The sequence below is a fragment of the Notolepis coatsorum genome, assembly GCF_963971535.1.
Source record: "Notolepis coatsorum genome assembly, chromosome: 11".
NCBI classification, from domain to species: domain Eukaryota; kingdom Metazoa; phylum Chordata; class Actinopteri; order Aulopiformes; family Paralepididae; genus Notolepis; species Notolepis coatsorum.
The window spans coordinates 111,040,851-111,067,744 of NC_140175.1; the positions used below are offsets into that span (position 1 = coordinate 111,040,851).

The 26,894-nt window shown below is 42.6% G+C and overlaps 1 protein-coding gene across 1 annotated transcript in view; it reads right to left on the reverse strand.

Annotated features, from left to right (window-relative positions):
- Positions 1-26,894, reverse strand: part of LOC311237514 (protein shisa-4-like) — a 65,234-nt gene continuing 38,340 nt past the window's right edge. The window contains exons 4-5 of the mRNA XM_084325440.1: positions 9,355-9,603; positions 1-460 (exon numbers count right to left, since the gene is read on the reverse strand). Of these exons, the coding sequence (XP_084181566.1) occupies positions 213-460; positions 9,355-9,603 (497 nt within the window). The 3' untranslated portion in view covers positions 1-212. The remainder of the gene's footprint in view (positions 461-9,354; positions 9,604-26,894) is intronic.

Sequence of the window (26,894 nt, forward strand, 5' to 3'; positions counted from 1 at the left end):
GACACATCACACACACATCTAAACTAACAGGTGTGACACATCACACACACATCTAAACTAACAGGTGTGACACATCACACACACAAACCCCAGAAGTTTACATGCATGTGAAGAAGGATGGTCCGCTAGCGAAGGCTGTACATGTTTACACAGGGTCCCAGGATGCAGTGACATGCCCGGGCTAGCGTTCAGGCTCGTGGAGGAGCGGAGGGTTAGTATCCAGGCTTAGGCGGTGGAGGAGCGTAGGCTGGGTTGAACGCCGGCTGGGCCAGGTAGTCGGGCTGTGAGGGCTGAGCGGGGGGCTGCAGAGAGTAGGCTGGCTGTGAGGGCTGAGCAGGGGGCTGCAGAGAGTAGGCTGGCTGTGAGGGCTGAGCAGGGGGCTGCAGAGGGTAGGCTTGCTGCCCGGGGCTGAATGCAGCCTGGCTGTAAGGCATGGGGGCTGGAGGGTAGCCAGGACCAGCTAGGAACAAGAACAATGTCAAACACAAGAGTAAGTCACACAGACACACATACACTGTCATACACATAGGGGGAGGTAGAGCAGTAGTCTGGTAATCCGGAGGTTCCCGGTTGCGTCTATTCTTTCCCCAATACATTTCCAGTTCCGCGTTGGCCTTCTGCAATCTGATTGGCCACTGACGTACGCTGGTTCTGCGTTAGTGGGATGAGTGAATATAAGCGGGAAGATGACACACACACAGGGGTCTCATTGCTGGAAGTCACTTGCCTTATGGTGGAGTGGGGAGGCTTCTGTCTCGCCTGTCTATGGCCTAGAAACAACACTGTGTGGCACGGTGCCATTTTATCACATGGAGTGTGGGTTAGACTCCACAGCTGTGGTGGCCTGGGATGGGCCCAAGGTAGTATCGTACCTACTAAGTGTTTGTTTGAGTTGCCTTACATGTATGTCTTGTTTGTCCTCCCCTACCTTTTCCCCTGTGCACCATGGAGGAGGTTTAAACCCCTACCTCCATTTAATATATAATTTACTATTTGGAAAACGTCTTGTGTTGTGTCTTTCTTTCACCTACACCTGGGACCTTGATTTTGAACATATTTACTGAGAGGGGCTGCTTTTGCTCATGTGCCGTCCTCCAGTTGTTATTATCAGATCTGCGTACATGACATGGGGGCTCGTTAAGTTTGCGCAATTGTATGGTTCCTTGTTGGTAAAATAACGGGGTGACTTGTCGATTGAAGCATATCAGGTGTAATAAGATAGCGTTTTCTAAATTGGTAAGTTAGTGGGTTCCATTGTCCGTGCTACACAGTTGATTGACCATTGTTGTTGTTGTTGTAGACCATTGTTGTTGTGATGCTCTTAACCATTCTATTTTTCTGCCACATAGGTAACAGGGGGGGGTCACCTGCTTGGCTAGAGGGTGGGGGGCACGAGTCGTGATTCCGGTGGAGCGCGCAATGAAATCGGTAAGCGACTGAAGATATGTGTAGCCTTCATCCAGGTAGTGGAGTAGTTTATCTGGGATAGGCTAGAGTGACACAGGTGACTCCTAGTTGAGTGGTTAGGACCATTTGTTATTGTTTCATTTGGTAGATGTGGTCAGTTGGATTGTTTTGGTTAAGAGGTATAAAAGCAGAATGTGTCTATTTTTATTGCGCACGGTCATGGTTAACTAAGTGAGGACGTGATATATATTTTTGGGTGTGTCATAGTCACGCATAAAGACATATTATGGCTGCGTCGGCGTTTGTTTTTGAAGTCTTCGTGGCGGATCCAACAGCGGATCAGGTGGAAGGTTGCACTAAGGCGGAATTATGCCTTATTGCTAAGCATTATAATATTACTGTGCAAAGTTCCCAGTCCAAAGCTGATATGAAGGCGGCTGTAATAGCGGGGTTGGTGGAGCAACAGGTGTTCAGCACGGCTCGGGGAGTAGTGAGTCATAGTGACCAGGAGGTGGAAAATACTGGCGAATGGGTTGACTCTCCCTTGCGTGATCTTAACCCGGAGTCTGGTGCTATTAGGAAGAATGGTAGTACGCCCAGAGCTGAAAGTGAGGGCGCGGGGGATTCAGATAAAGAATCCACGTCTTCTGGCCATAAGCGCTCTAGTCTGCGTTTTGCCCGTCTCCAGATGGAGGAGAGAGCGCTTTTGCGCAGGGAGGAGCGAGACAGAGAGGACAGAGCAGCTGTACGAGACAGAGAGGACAAAGCGGCTGTACGAGACAGCGAGGAAAGGGAGAAGGACAGAGAGCTCCAGATTACACTAAAGAGGATGGAACTGGAGAGTGTTGGCTCTTCTTCGTCCTCATCTGAAGGTTACCGGGGCAGTTTTAATGTTGGACAGCATATTGCTATGGTTCCTGTTTTTCGAGAGTCTGAGGTGGAAGCATTTTTTGTTAATTTTGAGCGGGTAGCGTGGGCTTCGCATTGGCCGGAGGATCAGTGGGCACTATTATTGCAATATAAGCTCACGGGTAGGGCTCAGGACGCATGCCAGTTGTTATCGAAGGAGGACAGCATGGTATATGAGAAAGTGAAGGGTGCTGTCTTGCGCGTATATGAACTGGTACCGGAGGCGTATAGGCAGCGGTTTAGGGGACTAAGTAAAGCTCCCTCGCAAACACATGTGGCATTTTCCCATGAACAACGGTTGATGTTCACTCGTTGGTGTGAAGCGTGTAAGGTGGATGGGGTCGAGGCTTTGAGCGAGTTAATCCTCATTGAACAATTTAAGAAATTTGTGCCCGAACACATGATAATACGGTTAGAGGAGCGAAAGGTTTCTACCCTCCAGGAAGCTGCAGTTTTGTGTGACGAGTTGGCAATGATCCACAAAAAGGTTTCTGTACGAAATGGTGTGTATGTAGGAGGGGGCGCGTTTTCTCCGTCAGGGCCGCCGTATCGCGGAGGTGACGAGCGACCATCCCGACCTCGCTCACCGCCGTCTCGAAATGCCTTGGGTGACGAGCGAGTGTGTCATTATTGTAAAAAAGAAGGGCATTTTGTGAAGGACTGTCATGCGCTAAGGGATCGACAGGAGACCAGGGAGTCAGCCCAGGAACCGAAAGGGGTGGGGTTGATTGGTACGGTGTCATGTCCTGACCGGCATAGCTCTTTTGAGCCCTTTTTGTTTGATGGTTGTGTGTCCCTGTCGGGTAAAGTTGGGGACTACCAACGGGTGAGAATACTCCGTGATACAGGAGCCTCTCAATCGTTCATCCTGGCTGATGTATTACCATTGGATGTGGACTCCTGTCGGTCGAGCGGATTGGTGAGAGGTATTGGCATGGGGTGTGTGCGCGTGCCGTTGCATAAGGTGCATGTACAGTCTGCACTGATCACAGGTTGTTTTCCGGTCGCGGTTCGCCCATGTTTTCCCGTAAAGGCTGTGGATTTCGTCATGGGGAATGATATCGCTGGGGGTAAGGTCGTCCCTGTGTTGGAGGTTGGAGATGCTCCATTTACGAACGTATTGTGTGATGCATTGATTAATAATCACCCCAATGTCCCTTCTATTTGTGCTGTCCCTAGTGCACAGGAGCGGAAGCGAGACCAAGGTCTAGCGTTGGGTGACTCGGTCTGTGGTGAGTTTTGCAAGTTGGCGGTGACGCAGCATTTTGAGGCGGGGGATGAGGTGTTTATTATGCTGCCCACGCCTAGTACGGTGCTCACTGCCCGGTTCTCAGGACCTTATGTGGTAAGGGGAAAGGTCTCTGCCACTAAGTATATGTTGCATACGCTCGGGCGGCGGAGGAGGACACGCTGGTGTCATGTGAATAGGCTAATGAAAAGTCCTGCCCGCGTCTCGTCGGAGTTGAGATGTGACAGGACTGTTGTTTCACATGCTGTGTTGTGTTCTAATGTGCCTTACAGGACGCACTGGGTTGATGTTGGGAGTGCGAACACCATTGAGCAATTCGCGTATGGTTGACTACAGTATACCGTCATGGCTTCGGTATGAGGAATGTGCCAGCCACGTCCGGCAGCTGATGCATCTGACATGGGTTGGTTTTATGGTGTAGGCTGCTGTTTTGTCTGTGGACCTTTCTATTTTATTCTTTTTGTTCTGTGATGCTAATCGGATGTTGGTTGATAATGGGTGATAATGTTTTGCTAACCCTGCGGGTTCGCTCTTATGGGGGGAGGTGTGACGTACGTGGGTTGGTCATTATCATTGTTACTGTATTAGGAGACCATGTGAACATCAGATTAGTATCATGAGTTGGGTTATGTTGTTCTTGGTGGTGTGATGTGTCATCTTTTAATGCTGCCTCTTCTCTTCTTCCCAGAGACCACTCATCCTCCTGATTGAGCTGATTGCACCTGCTTGATTACACCTGTGGGCAGTTAGTGGGATGAGTGAATATAAGCGGGAAGATGACACACACACAGGGGTCTCATTGCTGGAAGTCACTTGCCTTATGGTGGAGTGGGGAGGCTTCTGTCTCGCCTGTCTATGGCCTAGAAACAACACTGTGTGGCACGGTGCCATTTTATCACATGGAGTGTGGGTTAGACTCCACAGCTGTGGTGGCCTGGGATGGGCCCAAGGTAGTATCGTACCTACTAAGTGTTTGTTTGAGTTGCCTTACATGTATGTCTTGTTTGTCCTCCCCTACCTTTTCCCCTGTGCACCATGGAGGAGGTTTAAACCCCTACCTCCATTTAATATATAATTTACTATTTGGAAAACGTCTTGTGTTGTGTCTTTCTTTCACCTACACCTGGGACCTTGATTTTGAACATATTTACTGAGAGGGGCTGCTTTTGCTCATGTGCCGTCCTCCAGTTGTTATTATCAGATCTGCGTACATGACAATGCCAATACAAAAGATTAAGGACAAACGCAATTGGCACAAGTGTAAATCATGGATTAGTCACTCAGTTTTAACATCCGACTTAGCTCACCTCGTTAGTCTGCTGGCTGTGGATCCTATGGTCACAAGTTCAAATCACTCTTGGTTCAATTATTATAATTTTTTTACGTTTAATTAATTTATCCACTCTGGTTGGATGGTGTGTATGTATATGTATGTATTGTGCTGTATAATGACAATACATTTGAATCGAATCTCATTTTGAAATCGCTACGCTGCCTATGGACACGGCAGTGACAGACAGCTTCGGAGGTGATTGCACCATGGTGATCCACTCAACAGGTAGCGATTTCAAAATGAGATTTGATTAAAATGTATTTTCATTATACAGCACAATACATACACACCATCCAACCAGAGTGGATAAATTAATTAAACGTAAAAAAAAGAAGAAGAAAAAACTTGAACCAAGAGTGATTTGAACTTGTGACCATAGGATCCACAGCCAGCAGACTAACAAGGTGAGCTAAATCGGATGTTAAAACTGAGTGACTAATCCATGATTTACACTTGTGCCAATTGCGTTTGTCCTTAATCTTTAGTATTGGCATTAATAAATCAGATGTCATGCTAATATGTCATGTTCTACAGTAGGACTTACTACTGTGATACCCATTAAAACAGTAATTCGAATAATAGAAGCCTACTTTGCTGGAATGATTCATTTCAAAGTGCGTGTGTGCGCTCGCGCGTTGAGGCTCGCTCTCCACGCATTATTTCTACGGCCGCCTGGCGTCATACCGGGGGGGGGGGGCAGAACTAGCGTACGTCAGTGGCCAATCAGATCGCAGAAGGCGAACGCGAAACTGGAAATGTATTGGGGAAAGAATAGACGCTTCCCGGTTTGATTCCCGCTCCTCCTGGGCAGCATGTCGAAGTGTCCTTGAGCAAGTCATTTAACCCCTAATTGCTCCCGATGAGCAGGTCGGCACCTTGCTTGGTCGCCTCCGCTGTCAGTGTGTGAATGTGTGAGTGAACGGGTAAAATGTGAGGAACAAATTGTAAAGCGCATTGGATAAAAGCTGTTATATAAATGCACCTGTTATTTTATGTTTTAAAGAGTGGGCAGTGCTTTCCCTTTGATAACAGTACAGTGGGAGGCTGATGGGGAGACATGTAATTACACCATGTTAGATAATAAACATGTAATAATTACACCATGTTAGATTATAAACATGTAATTACACCATGTCAGATTATAAACATGTAATTACACCATGTCAGATTATAAACATGTAATTACACCATGTTAGATAATAAACATGTAATTACACCATGTCAGATTATAAACATGTAATAATTACACCATGTTAGATTATAAACATGTAATTACACCATGTCAGATTATAAACATGTAATTACACCATGTCAGATTATAAACATGTAATTACAGATGGATGGTATTTCATGTGATAATAAAGACAGATTATAGAGATAATAAGACTGATATCCTGGTCTGATAATAAGAATAATTATTCTGGTCTGATAATAAGACTGATATTCTGGTCTGATAATAAGACTATGATATCCTGGTCTGATAATAAGACTATGATATTCTGGTCTGATAATAAGACTATGATATTGTGGTCTGATAATAAGACTATGATATTCTGGTCTGATAATAAGACTATGATATTCTGGTCTGATAATAAGATTATGATATTCTGGTCTGATAATAATACTATGATATTCTGGTCTGATAATAAGATTATGATATTCTGGTCTGATAATAAGACTATGATATCCTGGTCTGATAATAAGATTATGATATTCTGGTCTGATAATAAGATTATGATATTCTGGTCTGATAATAAGACTATGATATCCTGGTCTGATAATAAGATTATGATATTCTGGTCTGATAATAAGATTATGATATCCTGGTCTGATAATAAAACTATGATATTCTGGTCTGATAATAAGATTATGATATCCTGGTCTGATAATAAGACTGATATGATATTCTGGTCTGATAATAAGATTATGATATCCTGGTCTGATAATAAGATTATGATATTCTGGTCTGATAAGACTGATATCCTGGTCTGATAATAAGACTATGATATCCCGATCTGATAAGACTATGATATTCTGGTCTGATAATAAGATTATGATATCCTGGTCTGATAATAAGACTATGATATTCTGGTCTGATAATAAGATTATGATATTCTGGTCTGATAATAAGACTGATATTCTGGTCTGATAATAAGACTGATATCCTGGTCTGATAATAAGATTATGATATTCTGGTCTGATAAGACTGATATTCTGGTCTGATAATAAGACTATGATATCCTGGTCTGATAATAAGATTATGATATTCTGGTCTGATAATAAGATTATGATATCCTGGTCTGATAATAAGACTAATATTCTGGTCTGATAATAAGATTATGATATTCTGGTCTGATAATAAGACTATGATATTCTGGTCTGATAATAAGATTATGATATTCTGGTCTGATAATAAGACTATGATATCCTGATCTGATAATAAGACTATGATATTCTGGTCTGATAATAAGATTATGATATCCTGGTCTGATAATAAGACTGATATTCTGGTCTGATAATAAGACTATGATATCCTGGTCTGATAATAAGATTATGATATTCTGGTCTGATAATAAGATTATGATATCCTGGTCTGATAATAAGACTAATATTCTGGTCTGATAATAAGATTATGATATTCTGGTCTGATAATAAGACTATGATATTCTGGTCTGATAATAAGATTATGATATTCTGGTCTGATAATAAGACTATGATATCCTGATCTGATAATAAGACTATGATATTCTGGTCTGATAATAAGATTATGATATCCTGGTCTGATAATAAGACTGATATTCTGGTCTGATAATAAGATTATGATATTCTGGTCTGATAATAAGACTATGATATCCTGGTCTGATAATAAGACTGATATTCTGGTCTGATAATAAGATTATGATATTTTGGTCTGATAATAAGACTATGATATCCTGGTCTGATAATAAGACTGATATTCTGGTCTGATAATAAGATTATGATATTCTGGTCTGATAATAAGACTATGATATTCTGGTCTGATAATAAGACTATGATATTCTGGTCTGATAATAAGACTATGATATTCTGGTCTGATAATACGATTATGATATTCTGGTCTGATAATAATACTATGATATTCTGGTCTGATAATACAATTATGATATTCTGGTCTGATAATAAGATTATGATATTCTGGTCTGATAATAAGATTATGATATTCTGGTCTGATAATAAGACTATGATATCCTGGTCTGATAATAAGATTATGATATTCTGGTCTGATAATAAGATTATGATATCCTGGTCTGATAATAAAACTATGATATTCTGGTCTGATAATAAGATTATGATATCCTGGTCTGATAATAAGACTGATATGATATTCTGGTCTGATAATAAGATTATGATATCCTGGTCTGATAATAAGATTATGATATTCTGGTCTGATAAGACTGATATCCTGGTCTGATAATAAGACTATGATATCCCGATCTGATAAGACTATGATATTCTGGTCTGATAATAAGATTATGATATCCTGGTCTGATAATAAGACTATGATATTCTGGTCTGATAATAAGATTATGATATTCTGGTCTGATAATAAGACTGATATTCTGGTCTGATAATAAGACTATGATATCCTGGTCTGATAATAAGATTATGATATTCTGGTCTGATAAGACTGATATTCTGGTCTGATAATAAGACTATAATATCCTGGTCTGATAATAAGATTATGATATTCTGGTCTGATAATAAGATTATGATATCCTGGTCTGATAATAAGACTAATATTCTGGTCTGATAATAAGATTATGATATTCTGGTCTGATAATAAGACTATGATATTCTGGTCTGATAATAAGATTGTGATATTCTGGTCTGATAATAAGACTATGATATCCTGATCTGATAAGACTATGATATTCTGGTCTGTTAATAAGATTATGATATCCTGGTCTGATAATAAGACTGATATTCTGGTCTGATAATAAGATTATGATATTCTGGTCTGATAATAAGACTATGATATCCTGGTCTGATAATAAGACTGATATTCTGGTCTGATAATAAGATTATGATATTCTGGTCTGATAATAAGACTATGATATCCTGGTCTGATAATAAGACTGATATTCTGGTCTGATAATAAGATTATGATATCCTGGTCTGATAATAAGACTGATATTCTGGTCTGATAATAAGACTATGATATTCTGGTCTGATAATAAGACTATGATATACTGGTCTGATAATAAGACTATGATATCCTGGTCTGATAATAAGATTATGATATCCTGGTCTGATAATAAGACTAATATGATATCCTGGTCTGATAATAAGACTAATATGATATCCTGGTCTGATAATGACACTAAATGACAGCCTCTACCCACATCTCCATCCCACTGGGAAATGTGGGCTTTGCACCAACAATGTCCCAAATCACATCCCTGAACCCCAAACTCACAGGCCTCCTGGTAGGGTGGGGGGGGTCCAGGGGTATAGGGCAGGCCATGGTAGGGTGCCGTGGGCATAGGCGGCCCCCCGTAAGCCAGAGGCTGGACCGGGACCGGCTGGTAGGCTGGGTACGGGGCCCCCTGGTAGGACTGGGCCCCCTGGTAGGACTGTGGTGGTCCCGGAAACGCTGTAGCCTGCTGAGGATATGGAGCTGGGATGCCAGTGACCACAGTGGTGTGGGTCGTTGTGGCGATAACCGCTGGAAACAGACAGAGACACGTTAGCCCTGTACACATTCATAGGGTTCTAGGACACCACCAGAAACCTGTTCCTAGCCAGATTTTCAGAAAATTCGCCTAAAAGTACCGGTACATACCATACCAAGTAAATGGAAGATTGCTCCACTTCTACAAGGTCCATTAGCATGTTCTTGGTATCTAGGGACATCTATGGACCTCAGGGAATGTATTCCCAGTGTCAGAAATATTGTGTCTGTTACTATGCTTTTTTTTATCCACTTTTTCTCCTTATTTTCTATTTTTCTCCCATCCCAATTTTCGCATCGCCAATTCTTCCCTCCCCTGTCTCGAACGTTGCTAGACTATGCCTCCCACTGGTCAGCTGCAGTGAGGACCAAGCCTTGCATCACATGTCCCCTCCGGTACACGAGGAGGCAGCCGTCGCATCTTTTCACCTGAACAGCGCGAGGAGTAACGCGTGGGAGGCTCACGCTGCCCCCGATACTTCCCGATTCTGCTGTACAGGCGCACCAACCGACCTGTAGGAGTCGCTGTCCACAACGTCCAATCCCCACCCACCGGCTTTCCCACCCTCTAACAGCCAATTGTGTTAATATGAACGACCGGCCAAGCCGGTAGCAGCGCAGAGAGCTGGGCTCGATACCAGCATCTCCTGCGTTAGTGGCGAGCGCCTTGCCCACTGCGTCACTGAGCCGCCCTGTCTGTTACTATGCTTGAGTAAATTGTAATGAACCAAAAGGAGAATATAAATTATTATTATAATAAATGTTCTCCATCTTTGATGGTGAATAACACACCATGCTAACATTGACCAAAAGCTAAAAGATGCCACTGAGCTCATTCAGCACCTTCTTGAGATCAAGTGTACAGAAAAAATCTAAGCAAATGAACAACGGTCAGATGATTTACAGTTTTTTTTTGTAGATACAGTACTGCATTTTGACATCCGGACACATGCAATATGAAATATGAATATATTATATATATAATGGCTCTATTATAGGCTTGTTATACCTCGTTTAAAAGCCACAGACCATGTCTATCTGATGGCATAGTTAAATCTGGATTTAGAACCACCAGGCGCCCGGTAGAGGGCAGCAAAGACTGTGAATGAAATCAACTGCAAGTACAGTTATTTCCGGTTAATGTCCATAACTCCACAATTCTTTACCTGAGTGAGACAGAAAGGTAAAGAAACAATATTGCTAAACAAACATAGGGCTGAAAATATACACTGTTTTGATAGGGTTAGGGTCTTTACTCTTGGCTACATTTAAAAAAGAAACAACATCACTTAATACAGTCTGTATTGATCTGTGACGTGAAATAAATCTCGGCCTGGTACCGATCGGGCTTAAGAGGTTAAATGACCATTACAGACATCTTGGTAGGATATGGATAATGGTTCTTATTTAAATATGGATTGTTGGTGACAGGTATACACAACTCGGGTTGTTAGGGTCACGTCATTCACAAATGGGTCACGTGGTGTCGTAGTAGTAAAATCAGCTGTTCACCGGCGGGTTTCTGGTACGGTAATGATGAGGGAGTGAACGGGGAAGTCACACTTTGCTGACCGCACGCACGCTACACTATGATAAATCAAACCGTGACTCACTTTATTTTTGATAATATATTAACTGTTTTTAACTCCAATAAACTAACCAAACACAGTATCCTGGAGCAGTGATTATGTGGCGAGCGGTGCGTCTGGCAGGTATCATTATTTCCCCGTGTTAGTCTCTCGGTGACTACAGTATATTTGGACAGTCACCATACATGGATAATGGTTCTTATTTAAACATGAATAATGGTTATTGTTTAAATATGGATAATGACTCTTATTTAAATATGAATAATGGTTCTTATTTAAATATGGATAATGGCTCTTATTTAAATGTGATAATGGTTGTTATTTAAATATGGATAATGGCTCTAATATAGTTCATGACATTTTACAAGTTCAATATCAAGCACTTACTTTGATATTTTTTTTTTGTATCTACTTTTTCTTCCATTTTTCTATTTTTCTGCCATCCCAATTTCGTATTATCCAATTCTACCCTCCCCCGTCTCGAACGTTGTTAGGCCATGCCTCCCACTGGTCGGCTGCAATGTGGACCAAGCCTTGCATCCCGTGTCCCCTCCGGTACACAAGGAGGCAGCTGTCGCATCTTTTCACCTGAACAGCGCAATCTCTCAGCGGCGAGGAGTAACGCGTGGGAGGCTCACGCTGCCCCCGATACTTCCTGATTCTGCTGTACAGGCGCACCAACCGACCTGTAGGAGTCGCTGTCCACAGCGTCCGATCCCCACCCACCGGCTTTCCCACCCCCTAATACTGCCAATTGTATTAGTATGAACGACCAGCCAAGCCGGAAGCAACGCAGAGAGCTGGGCTCGAACCCAGCATCTCCTGCGTTAGTGGCGAGCGCCTTGCCCACTGCACCACTTAGCCGCCCCGCGCTTACTTTGATCTTTAACGTTATGCTATATTGATCCAGTGTCTGTCCGTCTACGTCTGTTTTTTATTCATTTTCAATGATTAGTATTATCCATTTGTTGATGTTAGGTTATTTAAACATTTAAAAATAAACCAAAGAACAGTAATACTGCTTTGGCTGCGGCTACAATACACAGAAGGTATTACCATTCGTTGGTTTATTCTGATGGAAGGTATTACTGTTCGTTGGTTTATTCTGATGGAACGTATTACCATTCGTTGGTTTATTCTGATGGAAGGTATTACTGTTCGTTGGTTTATTCTGATGGAACGTATTACCATTTGTTGGTTTATTCTGATGGAAGGTATTACCATTTGTTGGTTTATTCTGATGGAAGGTATTACTGTTCGTTGGTTTATTCTGATGGAACGTATTACCATTCGTTGGTTTATTCTGATGGAAGGTATTACTGTTCGTTGGTTTATTCTGATGGAACGTATTACCATTTGTTGGTTTATTCTGATGGAAGGTATTACCATTTGTTGGTTTATTCTGATGGAAGGTATTACTGTTTGTTGGTTTATTCTGATGGAAGGTATTACTGTTTGTTGGTTTATTCTGATGGAAGGTTTTACTCTTCGTTGGTTTATTCTGATGGAAGGTTTTACTGTTCGTTGGTTTATTCTGATGGAAGGTATTACTGTTCGTTGGTTTATTCTGATGGAAGGTATTACTGTTCGTTGGTTTATTAAAAAATTTGAACCTGATGTAATCGTGCCTTTGCAGAAACAGCCTTGTGGACGGTAACGCATCCGTCAGTTCTAAAGGTTCACACCATCAAAACGGACACAAATCAGGCTGAGATGGACACAGCATCAACTCCAACAAACGGATAAAATTAAAAACAGCCACTCAGCCTCACTCAGCAGACACTCACTCAGCAGCACTTCCTTCAGCATACAAAGTTTACAGATCGCCTCATTAACGTTAGCAGGTGTCCTATTAGCATTGGGTTTAAATCTGAAATATATATATTTATTTATTTATTTTGGATTTAAACCCAATATATCATATATATATATATATATATATATATATATATATATATATATATATATATATATATATATATATATTTTAAACCTTTATTTAACCAGGCAGGTCAATTAATTAAGAACAAATTCCTATTTTCAGTGACGGCCTGGCGAGAGGACAAAAGGTCTCTAGAGAATATCTAGACAGCGCCTCTATAACAGACGACCCTGCACAGCAGCGCAGCGACCGGAACAGGAAGCTGAGACGCTATTTGTAAATACACCTGCAGTCGTCCGAGACTTGTTTGTATATTGTCATCGTCCCTTATTAAACGGGATGGAACAAATGGAATATCGTTCTTATTTATATACAAACATCTGGATGTAGTCCAACGGATATGATCAGTGGATCAGAGGAGGAGGACGAGGTGCGCAAACAGACCACGGAGAAAGTCGGATAGTCGACGGAGCCGTCGGCAAACACGCACCTTGTCGACTTAAAGGACCAGGACACTGTTAACGTCGACAATTGGTATGGATTTTTACTTTCATGTACAGGATAATTTCATTGGATTATAGTGGATTTTTATTATTAGCTCTACAACGGAAGGTGCCAAAAAGGATAATTTTTTTGTTGGAGCTACAGCTGTAGTCTGAAGTAATTTTGTATACGTTGGAAGCAAGCTATTATAATTATTCATCCAAATAACTGACAATGGTGCTTATAAATGCAGAGTGCCCTATTGAGGGTTGTGACTATGTAGCTGAGCATGCAGCGGTGGCGGTGGTGGCGGCCATGTTAAGTGTACACGCCACTATACATGTCGCAGGCGCAGCCCCCTGGGCGCCGGGCGCAAATGCTAAAATGGAGAAGCTAAAGCGTCCCTCCATAGCACTGGCCGGAACGGGTGAGGCCTGGTCATACTTTGTAACCCGCTGGGGTGAGTACAAAACAGGCACCAAGCTGCATAGTTTCACAGCTACTGGAGTGCTGCGAGGAGGATCTGAGGAAGGACCTCACACTCGCGGCAGGCAGGAGCCTAGCGGGCAACGACGAGGAAGACGTCCTTGCTGCCATGAAGGCAATCGCCGTTCGCGCAGAGAACACCATGGTAGCTCGGGCAGCCCTGTCTAACATGCGGCAGGGTTATGAAGAGCCCATCCGGTCGTTCCACACCCGCATCAAGGGGCAGGCGGACACGTGCAAGTACCAGATGAAATGCACAGGTCAACGACTGTCAACGACTTCACGGAAGAGATCCTACGCGACGTGATTGCCCGTGGCATTGCAGATTCGGAAATACAGCTCGACCTGCTGGGTGAGAAGAACCAGAACATGCCACTATAGGACTGTATGATCGAGTATATCGAGGCTAAGGAGTCTGGACGAGACCTGGCGGGAGACACTGATGGCAAGGGAGGAGGCTCTCCGCAAACGCCACATCCGCACAGCGGATGCCTGGGCGGAGCACACAAAACGCCTCCTGCCACTCATGGTAGGGGACATGGTCCGTGTACAGAACCAGACAGGGCCCTACCCCAACAAATGGGACAGGACAGGCAGTGTTGTGGAGGTACGCCAGCATGATCAATACGTGGTCAAGATCGACGGCTCGGGCAGAGTCACACTTCGGAACAGGAGGTTCCTACGCAAGTTCAGCCCTGTTCGCAACAACCTTCCGCCTCCTCGATCAATTTACGACGACCTGGCGACCCGTGTCACCGTACCAGCACTCGTTGTGACACCACGTCTGCCTGACCTCTACTGCGACCCTGTGTCCCCCACATCGCCACCGGTACTCACGTTGGCGAGCCAACCCCGGCGTGGGACGCCGCCCGCTTCGCACACGATCCTTCGTGCGTCACCACCGGCCCCTTTGGACCCGGGAGCCGATCCCCCACCGGTGTCCACTGTGTCGCCCCCTGCACCTAGGGCGGAATTACGCCGATCCACCAGGGCAACCAGAGCGCCTGCCTGGCACAGGGACTATACCATGGGCTAGTCACATAATGGACACATGATTTATAGTCACATAACCTGGGTGTGGGTTATACAGGCATTTATTCACATTTTAGTGTGTTCGTTTCGTCTCAGCCTTTACACAGTATGTTAAAGACTCTGGGGGAGATAGAGAATATCTATACAGCGCCTCTATAATAGACGACCCTGTACAGCAGCGCAGCGACCGGAACAGGAAGCTGAGACGCTATTTGTAAATACATCTGCAGTCGTCCGAGACTTGTTTGTATATCGTCCCTTATTAAACTGGATGGAACAAATGGAATAACGTTCTTATTTAGTCTCCTTGAAAGGGTAACAGGGAAAGGGGATTTAAATAAAGAGACAGATGGTACAAACGACACAGAGGTACAGGAAATTGTTAAAAAACACACAAACAAACAACCAAGTGAAATTAGTTGATACATGATACATACATGAAGCAGAACAGTCAAATTACAGTTAACCCTTTCACTGCTGCACAACCAAAACGGTTAACCCTTTCACTGCAACAATACACAGACGGTTAACCCTTTCACTGCCGCACGACAGCACAACCGTCGGTTGTGTGATAGTAAATGGTTAACCTTCTGTCGTGTGGCAGTGAAAGGGTTAAAAGGCTGGGTGACAGTTGCAGGTGTGTAATATATAGAGAAGAGAAGGGGAAAGTTTAGGGGAGTTTAGCAGAGTTCTAGTCATTTATTGCCAAAGCCATTTTTGTATAACCCAGGGTCCCCACAGACATTGCTAAATGAAATCCAAGGACTTTCAAGTACTTTTCCAAGCACTCTTTAATTTTAAAAGGGCATTTAAAAGGATACAATTCACTTTTAAATGCCGTTTTTTTTATAGAAAGAAAATCGGATCCAATATTTATGGTTTAAAACAAATTTCTGACAATTAGTTACACTTTAGATACATTTTATCATGAATCAATGCTTGAAAGTTGATGTTGATTTGAATTTCACGGACTTTTTAAGCACCTTGTTAAAAAATTTGCTGTTTTCAAGGAATTCCAGGCATTGACTTTTTTTGGTAAAAAGTCAAGCTCTTTAAGCACTTCAAGGACCTTGTGCGAACCCTGATAACCTGTCCTGTCTCTCCATCACGTGGAGTGAAGTCTGCTCCTCTACTCTGCAGCTCTGCTGTGCAGACAGTCAGACAACATTATACAACTGAAAGTGTCGCTCTAAGAATTGATAACTAAAATGTTTTGTTTTTATTTGATGAATGTGGGCAAAACATAATGCAAAACATAACTAAAATGTTTTTTTCTTCTTCTATTAACCCTTTCACTACCACACTACAGAAGGTTAACCCTTTCACTACCACACTAGTGAAAGGTTAACCTTCTGTAGTGTGATAGTGAAAGGGTTAACCTTCAGTAGTGTGGTAGTGAAAGGGTTAACCTTCAGTAATGTGGTAGTGAAAGGGTTAACCTTCTGTAGTGTGGTAGTGAAAGGTTAACCTTATGTAGTGTGGTAGTGAAAGGGTTAACCTTCTGTAGTGTGGTAGTGAAAGGTTAACCTTCTGTATTGTCACGGTGAAAGGGTTAACCTTCTGTATTGTCACAGTGAAAGGGTTAACCTTCTGTAGTGTGGTAGTGAAAGGTTAACCTTCTGTAGTGTGGTAGTGAAAGGTTAACCTTCTGTAGTGTGGTAGTGAAAGGTTAACCTTCTGTATTGTCGCGGTGAAAGGGTTAACCTTCTGTAGTGTGGTAGTGAAAGGTTAACCTTCTGTAGTGTGGTAGTGAAAGGTTAACCTTCTGTAGTGTGGTAGTGAAAGGGTTAACCTTCTGTAGTGTGGTAGTGAAAGGTTAACCTTCTGTAGTGTGGTAGTGAAAGGTTAACCTTCTGTATTGTCGCGGTGAAAGGGTTAACCTTCTGTATTGTCACGGTGAAAGGTTAACCTTCTGTAGTGTGGTAGTGAAAGGTTAACCTTCTGTAGTGTGGTAGTGAAAGGTTAACCTTCTGTAGTGTGGTAGTGAAAGGGTAACCTTCTGTATTGTCATGGTGAAAGGGTTGACCCATTGGCAGTGTGGTACTGAAAGGGTTAAAACATTGTTTTTAAAGCATACAGTACACCAGTGGATGTCTGACCAGGACCACGACTACCACAGCTAGCCATATTCTAACTTGAGAGCTCAGTTTAATCTTGTGTGTGTGTGTGTGTGTGTGTGTGTGTGTGTGTGTGTGTGTGTGTGTGTGTGTGTGTGTGTGTGTTTGCAGAGTAGGAGTCATCATCACCTGACTTCCTGTAAGTATGACATTAGGAGCTTTTGGGAGCTCCTCTGTGGTCATTATGGAAACGATGAGTCACTCACAAGGGGTGGAATCTGGAATTCCTGAGTCTGATTCCAGCAGGCAGCAGCGAGCCCAGAGCCCCAGCCAGGAGGCGTGAATATTAAAGGCAACCAACTTGTGTTCAGCTTTTCGTTCAGCGTTTCTCTGATTGGCCACACGGCCAATCAATCAATCCACTAGCACACGCCCTCGCGCAAAGAGAGACGCGGCAAAAGCGCTGGTCGAACCAGCGGTGTTCTGTTGTGTGACTGTACTCTACAGCGGTGTTCTGTTGTGTGACTGTACTAAACACTTCCACCACATGACCGACATTTGACATACAGTACGCGTGAATATTTTAGGCAACCAACTTGTGTTTAGCGTTTCTCTGATTGGCCAATACGCCCATGTGACCACGGCAGCGCGAGAGAGCTGCAGCGCGGAAATAGGCTGTCTATTGCCTCGCGCTGCAGCGCGGAAATAGGCTGTCTATTGCCATTCTCTAAGACAAACTCTAACCTTAACCAGCTCCTTAACAGCGCCTAAACTTAACCCTTCTAACCTTAAGCAACTCCGAAACAATGCCTAACCTTAACCAACTCCGAAACAATGCCTAAACTTAACCGGCGAAAGAATGCATGTTAAAAAATATTGCCATTCTCTAAGACAAACTCTAACCTTAACCAGCTCCTTAACAGCGCCTAAACTTAACCCTTCTAACCTTAAGCAACTCCGAAACAATGCCTAACCTTAACCAACTCCGAAACAATGTTTAAAGTTATGCCTAAACTTAACGGCGAAAGAATGCGAATGCACGTTAAAAAAAAAAAATTTAAGGGAATCGAACTTGCCAGCAACGGGCCGTAGGATCCACAGCAATGCAGCGCTGCCAATTGAGCTAGTTCTGGATAGTGAAAAAGGGCGGATTACTGCTACATAATGCTGCCGCTCCGCTCTGCTGCTGCCGCGGGGGCGTGGCTAGACGCAAGTTGGGTGTGGTTAGACACAAGTTGGTTGCCTTTAATATTCACGCAGCCAGGAGGCCTAAATATTAAAGGCAACCAACTTGTGTCTAACCACACCCAACTTGCGTCTAGCCACGCCCCCGCGGCAGCAGCAGAGCGGAGCGGCAGCATTATGTAGCAGTAATCCGCCCTTTTTCACTATCCAGAACTAGCTCAATTGGCAGCGCTGCATTGCTGTGGATCCTACGGCCCGTTGCTGGCAAGTTCGATTCCCTTAAATTTTTTTTTTTTAACGTGCATTCGCATTCTTTCGCCGTTAAGTTTAGGCATAACTTTAAACATTGTTTCGGAGTTGGTTAAGGTTAGGCATTGTTTCGGAGTTGCTTAAGGTTAGAAGGGTTAAGTTTAGGCGCTGTTAAGGAGCTGGTTAAGGTTAGAGTTTGTCTTAGAGAATGGCAATATTTTTTAACATGCATTCTTTCGCCGGTTAAGTTTAGGCATTGTTTCGGAGTTGGTTAAGGTTAGGCATTGTTTCGGAGTTGCTTAAGGTTAGAAGGGTTAAGTTTAGGCGCTGTTAAGGAGCTGGTTAAGGTTAGAGTTTGTCTTAGAGAATGGCAATAGACAGCCTATTTCCGCGCTGCAGCGCGAGGCAATAGACAGCCTATTTCCGCGCTGCAGCTCTCTCGCGCTGCCGTGGTCACATGGGCGTATTGGCCAATCAGAGAAACGCTAAACACAAGTTGGTTGCCTAAAATATTCACGCAGCCAGGAGGTAAAGCTCAGTGTCTAAAGACTAGACTGCCTGGAGTAACTACACTGTGATATAAGGTATAATGAGGTTAAAGCCCTGTGTCTTAGAGAATAACTAGTGTGGTATAAGGTATAATGAGGTTAAAGCCCTGTGTCTTAGAGAGTAACTAGTGTGATATAAGGTATAATGAGGTTAAAGCCCTGTGTCTTAGAGAGTAACTAGTGTGATATAAGGTATAATGAGGTTAAAGCCCTGTGTCTTAGAGAGTAACTAGTGTGATATAAGGTATAACGAGGTTAAAGCCCTGTGTCTTAGGAGAGTAACTAGTGTGATATAAGGTATAATGAGGTTAAAGCCCTGTGTCTTAGAGAGTAACTAGTGTGATATAAGGTATAATGAGGTTAAAGCCCTGTGTCTTAGAGAGTAACTAGTGTGATATAAGGTATAACGAGGTTAAAGTCCTGTGTCTTAGAGAGTAACTAGTGTCAGGGTTAGAAATTAACAGGGGCTTGGGGCAAAATGCCCTCGAAAATTTACCAAATGCCCTCGAAAATCAGTTAAGGGGGGCAAGAAAAGCCCCAGACAGTTTACTAATTATATATATGCTCTACAGTGCAAGCATTTCCCTCGTATTTGCCCCTAATAATATGTGTGTGCGAACCGGAAAAATCATTTACTCGCAGTGTGCGAGACGAGTGAAGATTACAAAACATCTCCGCTGTTTTGTTAATAGTTCAGAAACTACAAGTCCCACATTACACAAGGCGCATAAACGTCCAATGCGGCTGGTTTCATGCGAGTGAAAGGAAATGAAAACACAAACACAGATACGTGCTGGAAAACAAAGTCACAGTACCGGCATAGGCAAGTTATACATTCAATATCAGACAACGCAAAAAATTCAGCCAGCCATGAAGCCCATTCATTTTTATTTTGAGCAAAAGAGAGACGAGGAGAAAGAGGAATCCGGCGATGCAGCTAATGTTACTGAGGCGGATAACGTTAGCGAAGTTAGCACACGCACATACACGCACACTGTGGGCCAGCCAGTGACTTTGGTGGTGTGTGCGCACAGATGTGTGTCCTGTTCCTGTTTGCACACGCACATACACACACACGCACATTGCATGCCATCACTGGGAACACTCAGAGGAAAGGGGGGCTGAGAATATCTGTGTCTATCTGTGTGTGTGTGTGTCTCGCTCTCTCTCCCTCTCCCTCTCTACATCTCTCTCTCCTGAACCTATTTCATTCAAAAGGAAGACATTGATGGACAGTAGCTATAGTATAAATTATAGCTCAGTTGTAGCTGTAACAATAATTGTATTAACTATTATTCAATAGCGTTTCAATTATAATGAATTAAATAATTGTATAAAGAATTTTCAATGTTCTGTCATCTAATAATATATTCCATTGCCTTTCCAATCTGTATCAAAGTCAAAATGTTGGTATCATAACAACACTACAAAAGCAGCTTGACAACCGATATCCTTTGCGTCTAGTAGGCATGCATGGGCCAATTTGTGATTTTGGTGGTATGTGCTATTTGCACAGATGTTTAGCCCTTGAATGAATGAATTAATTAATGAAAACTTTATTTAACAGATTGCAGAATGGGTACAATACAGTACGGCTCAATACACACTAGTGTTGTCAAAAATATCGAAGTATCGATACATATCGATACTGAATATTTAAAATGGTTTCGATACTAATTTCCCGAAATACCGATACTTTCTGCAGTATCGGTACCAGCTGGCGAGTGTTCTACCACAAGTTGTTGACGCGCTGTTCAGAGCACGCTTGCCCCTCCGCCTCCTCCGAGTCCAGCCCTCCCCCTCACAGAGCCGTCTTCAGTTTGTAAACAAACATTTTAGCTGAAGATGGCAAATGCAGAGCCTCCGCAACTTGTGCTTGTGGATAAAGAAAACAGCAGAAGTGCTGTTTGGAGGTACTTCGGGTTTGAAGTAAACAACGAAGCTAAAGATGCCCCAATGCTATTTGCAAGCGGTGTTACAGAGCAGTGCCAACGCGGATCTCCATAAAGAAATGAAAGAGGTTCGTGACAGCTGCTCTTTCAACGTCACTGTGACTGAAGCATTAAACCATTAACTCTAGTTTAATACATGATACGTTGTCTACTGATGGCGCATAATATCAACAGCTGATTCGTTGTTAGTAACGTTACAGATATCAGCTAACGTTAGCTACTGCTAGCCGTTAGCTCCCTTAGCTTAGCTGGCCACCTTTATAATTACTGCATGGAAACGGAGTAACGTTAACGTTTAAATGTTATGTCGAGGTCATACAATACTAGTCGACATAAGGTTAACGTTACCCCGTTTCCATGAAGTGTTTAAATAGCAGCAATCTTGTTGAAAATGTAACGTTACTAAATGCTCCGAGCATATTCTCTCTCTCTCTCTCTCTCTGACGCACAGACACGCTATAAAGCTCTCCCCGGGACTGAATTGTACCGTTGAAGAGTGCGGGCTAGCAGTCGGGGATATTGTGGGTCATGATAGCGTGAAATCTGCATCGCGGATGAATAATGCAGTTGTAATTTTTTTGGATTGTGTAGATAAAGTGAATTTGGTGGTGGAACACTTTTACCCCTGTGTTTTCACTAGTAAGTCCTGCACAAAGAATAATCATTTCCAATGTTCCTCCTTTCATCAGAAATGAGGTCCTGGAAAGGGAATTGGCTAGACACGGACAGATAGTTTCCACAGTGAAAATGATTTCTCTGGGTTGTAGATCCCCTCTGTTAAAGCATGTGTTATCTTTCAGAAGACAGGTTTTCATGATTTTGAAAAATGAAAAAAGTGATCTGAATTTATCCATGAATTTTAGAGTGGATGACTTTGATTATACTATTTATATAACTTCAGACACGATGAAATGCTTTGGATGTGGGATGGAAGGTCATATGATTAGGTCCTGTCCTAATAAGAGGCCTGGGTCGTCTGATCAAACACCGCCATCACCCAGGGCAGGTCCAAGTGGCTCGAGCACCAACAAGGGTTGAGAGAGAACCTCTGGGAGGAAAGGAACAGGAGAAGGTCTGGTGGAGAAGACAGGACAAGGTGAGAAGGTGCAGGGGGGGGGAGAGGCCTGGTGGAGGGAGTAGAACAGGGTAAGCAGGTGCAGGAGGAGAGGAGAGGCCTGGTGGAGAAGACCGGACAAGGTGAGAAGGTGCAGGGGGAGGGGGGGGCCTGGTGGAGAAGACAGGACAGGGTGAGCAGGTGCAGGAGGAGAGGCCTGGTGGAGAAGACAGGACAAGGTGAGAAGGTGCAGGAGGGGGTGGACCTGGTAGAGGGGGCAGAACAGGGTGAGCAGGAGGAGGGGGTAGACCTGGTAGAGGGGGCAGAACAGGGTGAGCAGGTGCAGGAAGAAAGAGGTTTGGTAGCGGAGGCAGGATTAAATGTGAATTCTAATTGGAAAAAAGTGGAGAAAAAGGGAAGAGTGAAGGCTGTTGAGGAGATCACTGTGGTCGAGGAGGGTGAAGAAGTGGGAGGTCAGAAGACAGGGGTCGGAGGTGAAGAAAGAACCAAATTGGACAAGTGCACTGGATCAGCTGCTGGAGAAGTAGAGTGTAGCATAAATGAGGAGGAAATGGAACTTGATGCTGATATTACCAAAATTTCCCAAAAAAGGAAAACTGAGGTCAGTCAATCTGACTCTAAAGCAAAAAAAGAGTGCCAACCTGAGCAGCAGGTAGACAGTGACAGTGGAGACTCTGACTTCAGTGATGAGGCGGAGTCTCTGCCTCCCACTCAGTCTCAGGCTGACAGCAGGAGGGATGGGTATTCTTTAACTAGAATAAAAAGTTTTCTACAGGATACTAAAGGCTCAAGGGCAGTTAAGGTGGAAAGTTTTTTTCCTGACGTAAAGCTATTTGTTGAGTCCGCTAAGTGGCTAATGAAACGCAATGACAAGATTGACGAAGGTTTCTCTGATCAGGAGATTTATCGTTTAAGGAAACATGTTCAAAGGTCAAGATCAAAAATCTCCAATGATGGTTAAGTTATCTGGTCTCCTTTTATTATTTTATGTCCTGCAATTTGGATATTTTCTCATGGCAGAATTTAAAGTAGGTACCCTAGATTTAAATGGTGCAAGAGATGATGCAAAGAGGGCATCTCTTTATCAACTAATGGATTTAAAAAATATTGATGTGATGCTTGTCCAAGAGACACACAGTACTGAGGATAATACAGTGGCTTGGAAAAGAGAATGGAATGGAGAAATAGTTTTAAGCCATAACACCAGTACTAGTGGTGGAGTGGGGATTTTATTTTCCAGAATTTTTTTGCCACAGTCATGTGAGATTGAGGAGGTTGTAAAGGGACGTCTTTTAAAAGTAAGAGTGTTATATGAGAAGGTGAAAATGGTATTTATTGTTGTTTATGCCCCAAATATTGGTTTGGAAAGAATGTGTTTTTTAGATTCTTTGGCTGATGTTATTAAAGGTTGTGATAATGAAGAGTTTTTATTTCTGGGAGGGGATTTTAACTGTACTGTTAACCCTGTTTTAGATAGGAACCATCAAGAGCCTCACTCTGCATCTCGTAGTCGTCTCTCTAGGGTGATTGAGACGTATGAGCTGAGTGATGTGTGGAGACGAATGCATCAAAAGCAGAGGCAATACACATGGGTTCACACTAGAGATAATTTATTATCATTGGCCAGGCTTGATCGGTTTTATTGTTTTAAACACAATTTTAGTGTTTTTAACAATTGTTATATAACCCCTGTTGGTTTTACTGACCATTCTCTTGTGTACTGTTCTGTTTTTATCAAGTGTGTAAAGCCACAAAGTGCTTACTGGCATTTTAATACGTCTCTTTTAACTGATCAAAATTTTGTGGACGCTTTTACCTTTTTTTTTTTTTATTATTATTTTTTAAACAAACATATAAACAAACATGACAACACACGATAAGATATACAAGCATTAATTGTCAGGGCACATCCAATGAGATCACATTTTAGTTAGTTGTCTTATATAAGATATACCCCTAATACCTGTTATCTAAAAAACCTACACACATATGCTCCAGCTCGAACCCCCCCCTCCCGGACCCCACCTTGAGAAGTACCTCCACTATCCCTCGCACCTAACCAGACACTACCATTATAAGCTAGCTTTTATTCTCTCCACCACTTCTAACCACATTGACATTTTGGATTCATTGAGACCCAGAATTCTTGCTGTAGATATTTCATGGTAAATTACATCGAGATATGTAAGAAACCAAACTTTACGGCACATTTTTTCCGGTTGAAACCAGCGTGATGCGATCAGCTTTTTGGCTACTGTGATACCCGATAAAACCAATCTCTTTAGCTGTGGATTCACTGCAAACTCATCATTCAATAGTAATACCGAGGGGTGTACAGGTTAGGGCTGCACGATTAATCGTTTTTTAATCGAAATCGCGATTTGGAATGATGCAATTATCAAATCGCCAAGCCTGCAATTAATTTTTTTTTTTTTTTTTTTTTTTTTTTTTAACCAGGAAGTCCCATTGAGATACACGATCTCCTTTGCAAGGTAGACCTGGCCAAGATGACAGCAATAACATTTGCAATACATCACACAGCAATAAAATGTGCGATACATCACACAAGAACATAATAAATGTGCATGTATACAATACATCACATGTAAACACAAAGCAGAATAGTCTACATGATAGTAAAAGTGTATAATACAGGGTAATACAGTAATTTTGCAGTTGGGACCCGACTACAGAAAGCAGCAACATTCTTCTTGTAAATTTTTTTTTAAATATGTTATAATCGCATCGCAAATCGCAATCGCAATATCTGTCAGAATAATCGCAATTAGATTATTTCCCAAAATCGTGCAGCCCTAGTACAGGTATATTCCAAGATACGAGTTTTGATATTTGTTGGGTCACATCTTTCCAGAATGCCTTAACTGGTGAGCAGTCCCAATACATGTGCATAAATGTCCCTTCGTCCCCATTTGAACATTGGGTGCATTTGGAATCTTGTTTAAGCCCCATTCGGCACAGTCTTATAGGAGTCAAGTATGTCCTGTGAATATAGTTAAGGTTGATTTGTTGATGATCCGGGTTCCTTGATGTAAGTCGGACATTTGCCCAGGCTCCTTGCCAATCAAAGTCATTTTCCAGGTCTGGTATATCCCTCCTCCAGACAGAGTCTAGTTGGAGGGTTTCATACGAGGACGTTAGTAATTGATGATAAAATTCTGAAACAAAACCTCTCGATGTCTCTCTTGCGTAGAAGAATTTGTGGTATCTGTGGTGTTCAATTGGTCTGTCTAATGGAACACCGTGAGACTTCAAACATAGCTCTAACTGTTTGTGAAAAAGCCATGTGGACTTGGTGAGATAAAATTTTTTGCGTATTTCTTTATCACTACAAAAACCCTGTTTGTTAAAAACATCCCCTAATGAGTGTATGCCTTGCTCTTCCCATATAGGGAATCTTATAGGTCGTTTTCCAATTAAGAGTGCATTGTTATTGAATAAGGGAGTATGATTGTGCCATTTTTGTGGGTTAGGATTTTTTTTTTGTGATTCACGCCATATCCGGATCGCATGAGTAACTATGGGGCCAAATTTTCGTTCACAGTGCTTGATTGGTAGTTTAGTGTATGCTATGTCCTTCAGTCTATGTGGGGCTACTATGTTTTCTTCTATTTTTCTCCAGGATGCTAATGCTTGGGAGTCAAACCATGTTGTCAATGGACTTAATGTGTACGCCTTAAAATATAGGAAAAAATCTGGAAATGCCATGCCACCATCTGCTTTATTTCTCTGTGCGGTGGATCTTTTTATACGTGGTGGTTTGTTATTCCAAATAAATTTGTATGTGGAGGAGTGTAATCTTTTCCAGTAACCCTCTGGAGGGGGTAACGGTAGCATTGAACTGAAGAAGTTGATTTTAGGTAGTACATCCATCTTAACTATTGATATCCGTGCTTGTACTGTGTTTTTAAGTTTTGCCCATCTATCAAGGTCGTCTTTGATTTTGTTTTGGATTTTTGTGTAGTTGTGTTTCACCGTTTGTCTTATGGTAGGGAATATTTCCACTCCCAAGCATCTGAAATGTTTTACCATCGGTATCTGTCCTGGGAGGGTTGTATCTTTTTTTGCAGGGGTGTTAAGTGGAAGGAAAGCCGACTTTGGCCAATTTATCTTAAATCCCGATAAATCACCAAAGTCCTCAATCAACTTGAGCAGATGAGGCAATGTGGTGTTGGGGTTTTGCATGAACAATATTACATCGTCCGCATATAAACTAATTTTTTGTTGTGTGCCCTTGATTACGATTGGTTCTATGGATTGGGATTGTCTTATATATTGTGCTAAAGGCTCTAATGATAGATTGAACAGTCCGGGACTAAGAGGACAACCCTGTCTGGCAGAGCGTGATAACGGAAAGATTTCGGAGATGATTGTGCCTGTTGTAATCATGGCCGATGGGTCTTTGTATAATACTTTAATCATATCGATGAATCCTTTTCCTAACCCCATCCTTTCTAGCACTGCCCATAGATACGACCATTCCAGCCTGTCAAAGGCTTTCATAGCATCCAGGGACAGCATCGCCTTAGGTATGGTGTCCTCCTTGTCGGCATCAAGTACGTGCAGTATTCGTCTTATGTTTTCAGTGATCAGGCGGCCTCCTATGAAGCCAGTTTGGTCCGGGTGAACTAAAGACGTCATATGCTTTTGTAATCTGATGGCTAATACCTTAGAGTACAGTTTGATATCTGTTCCGAGGAGGCCTAAAGGTCTATAACTACCGCACTCG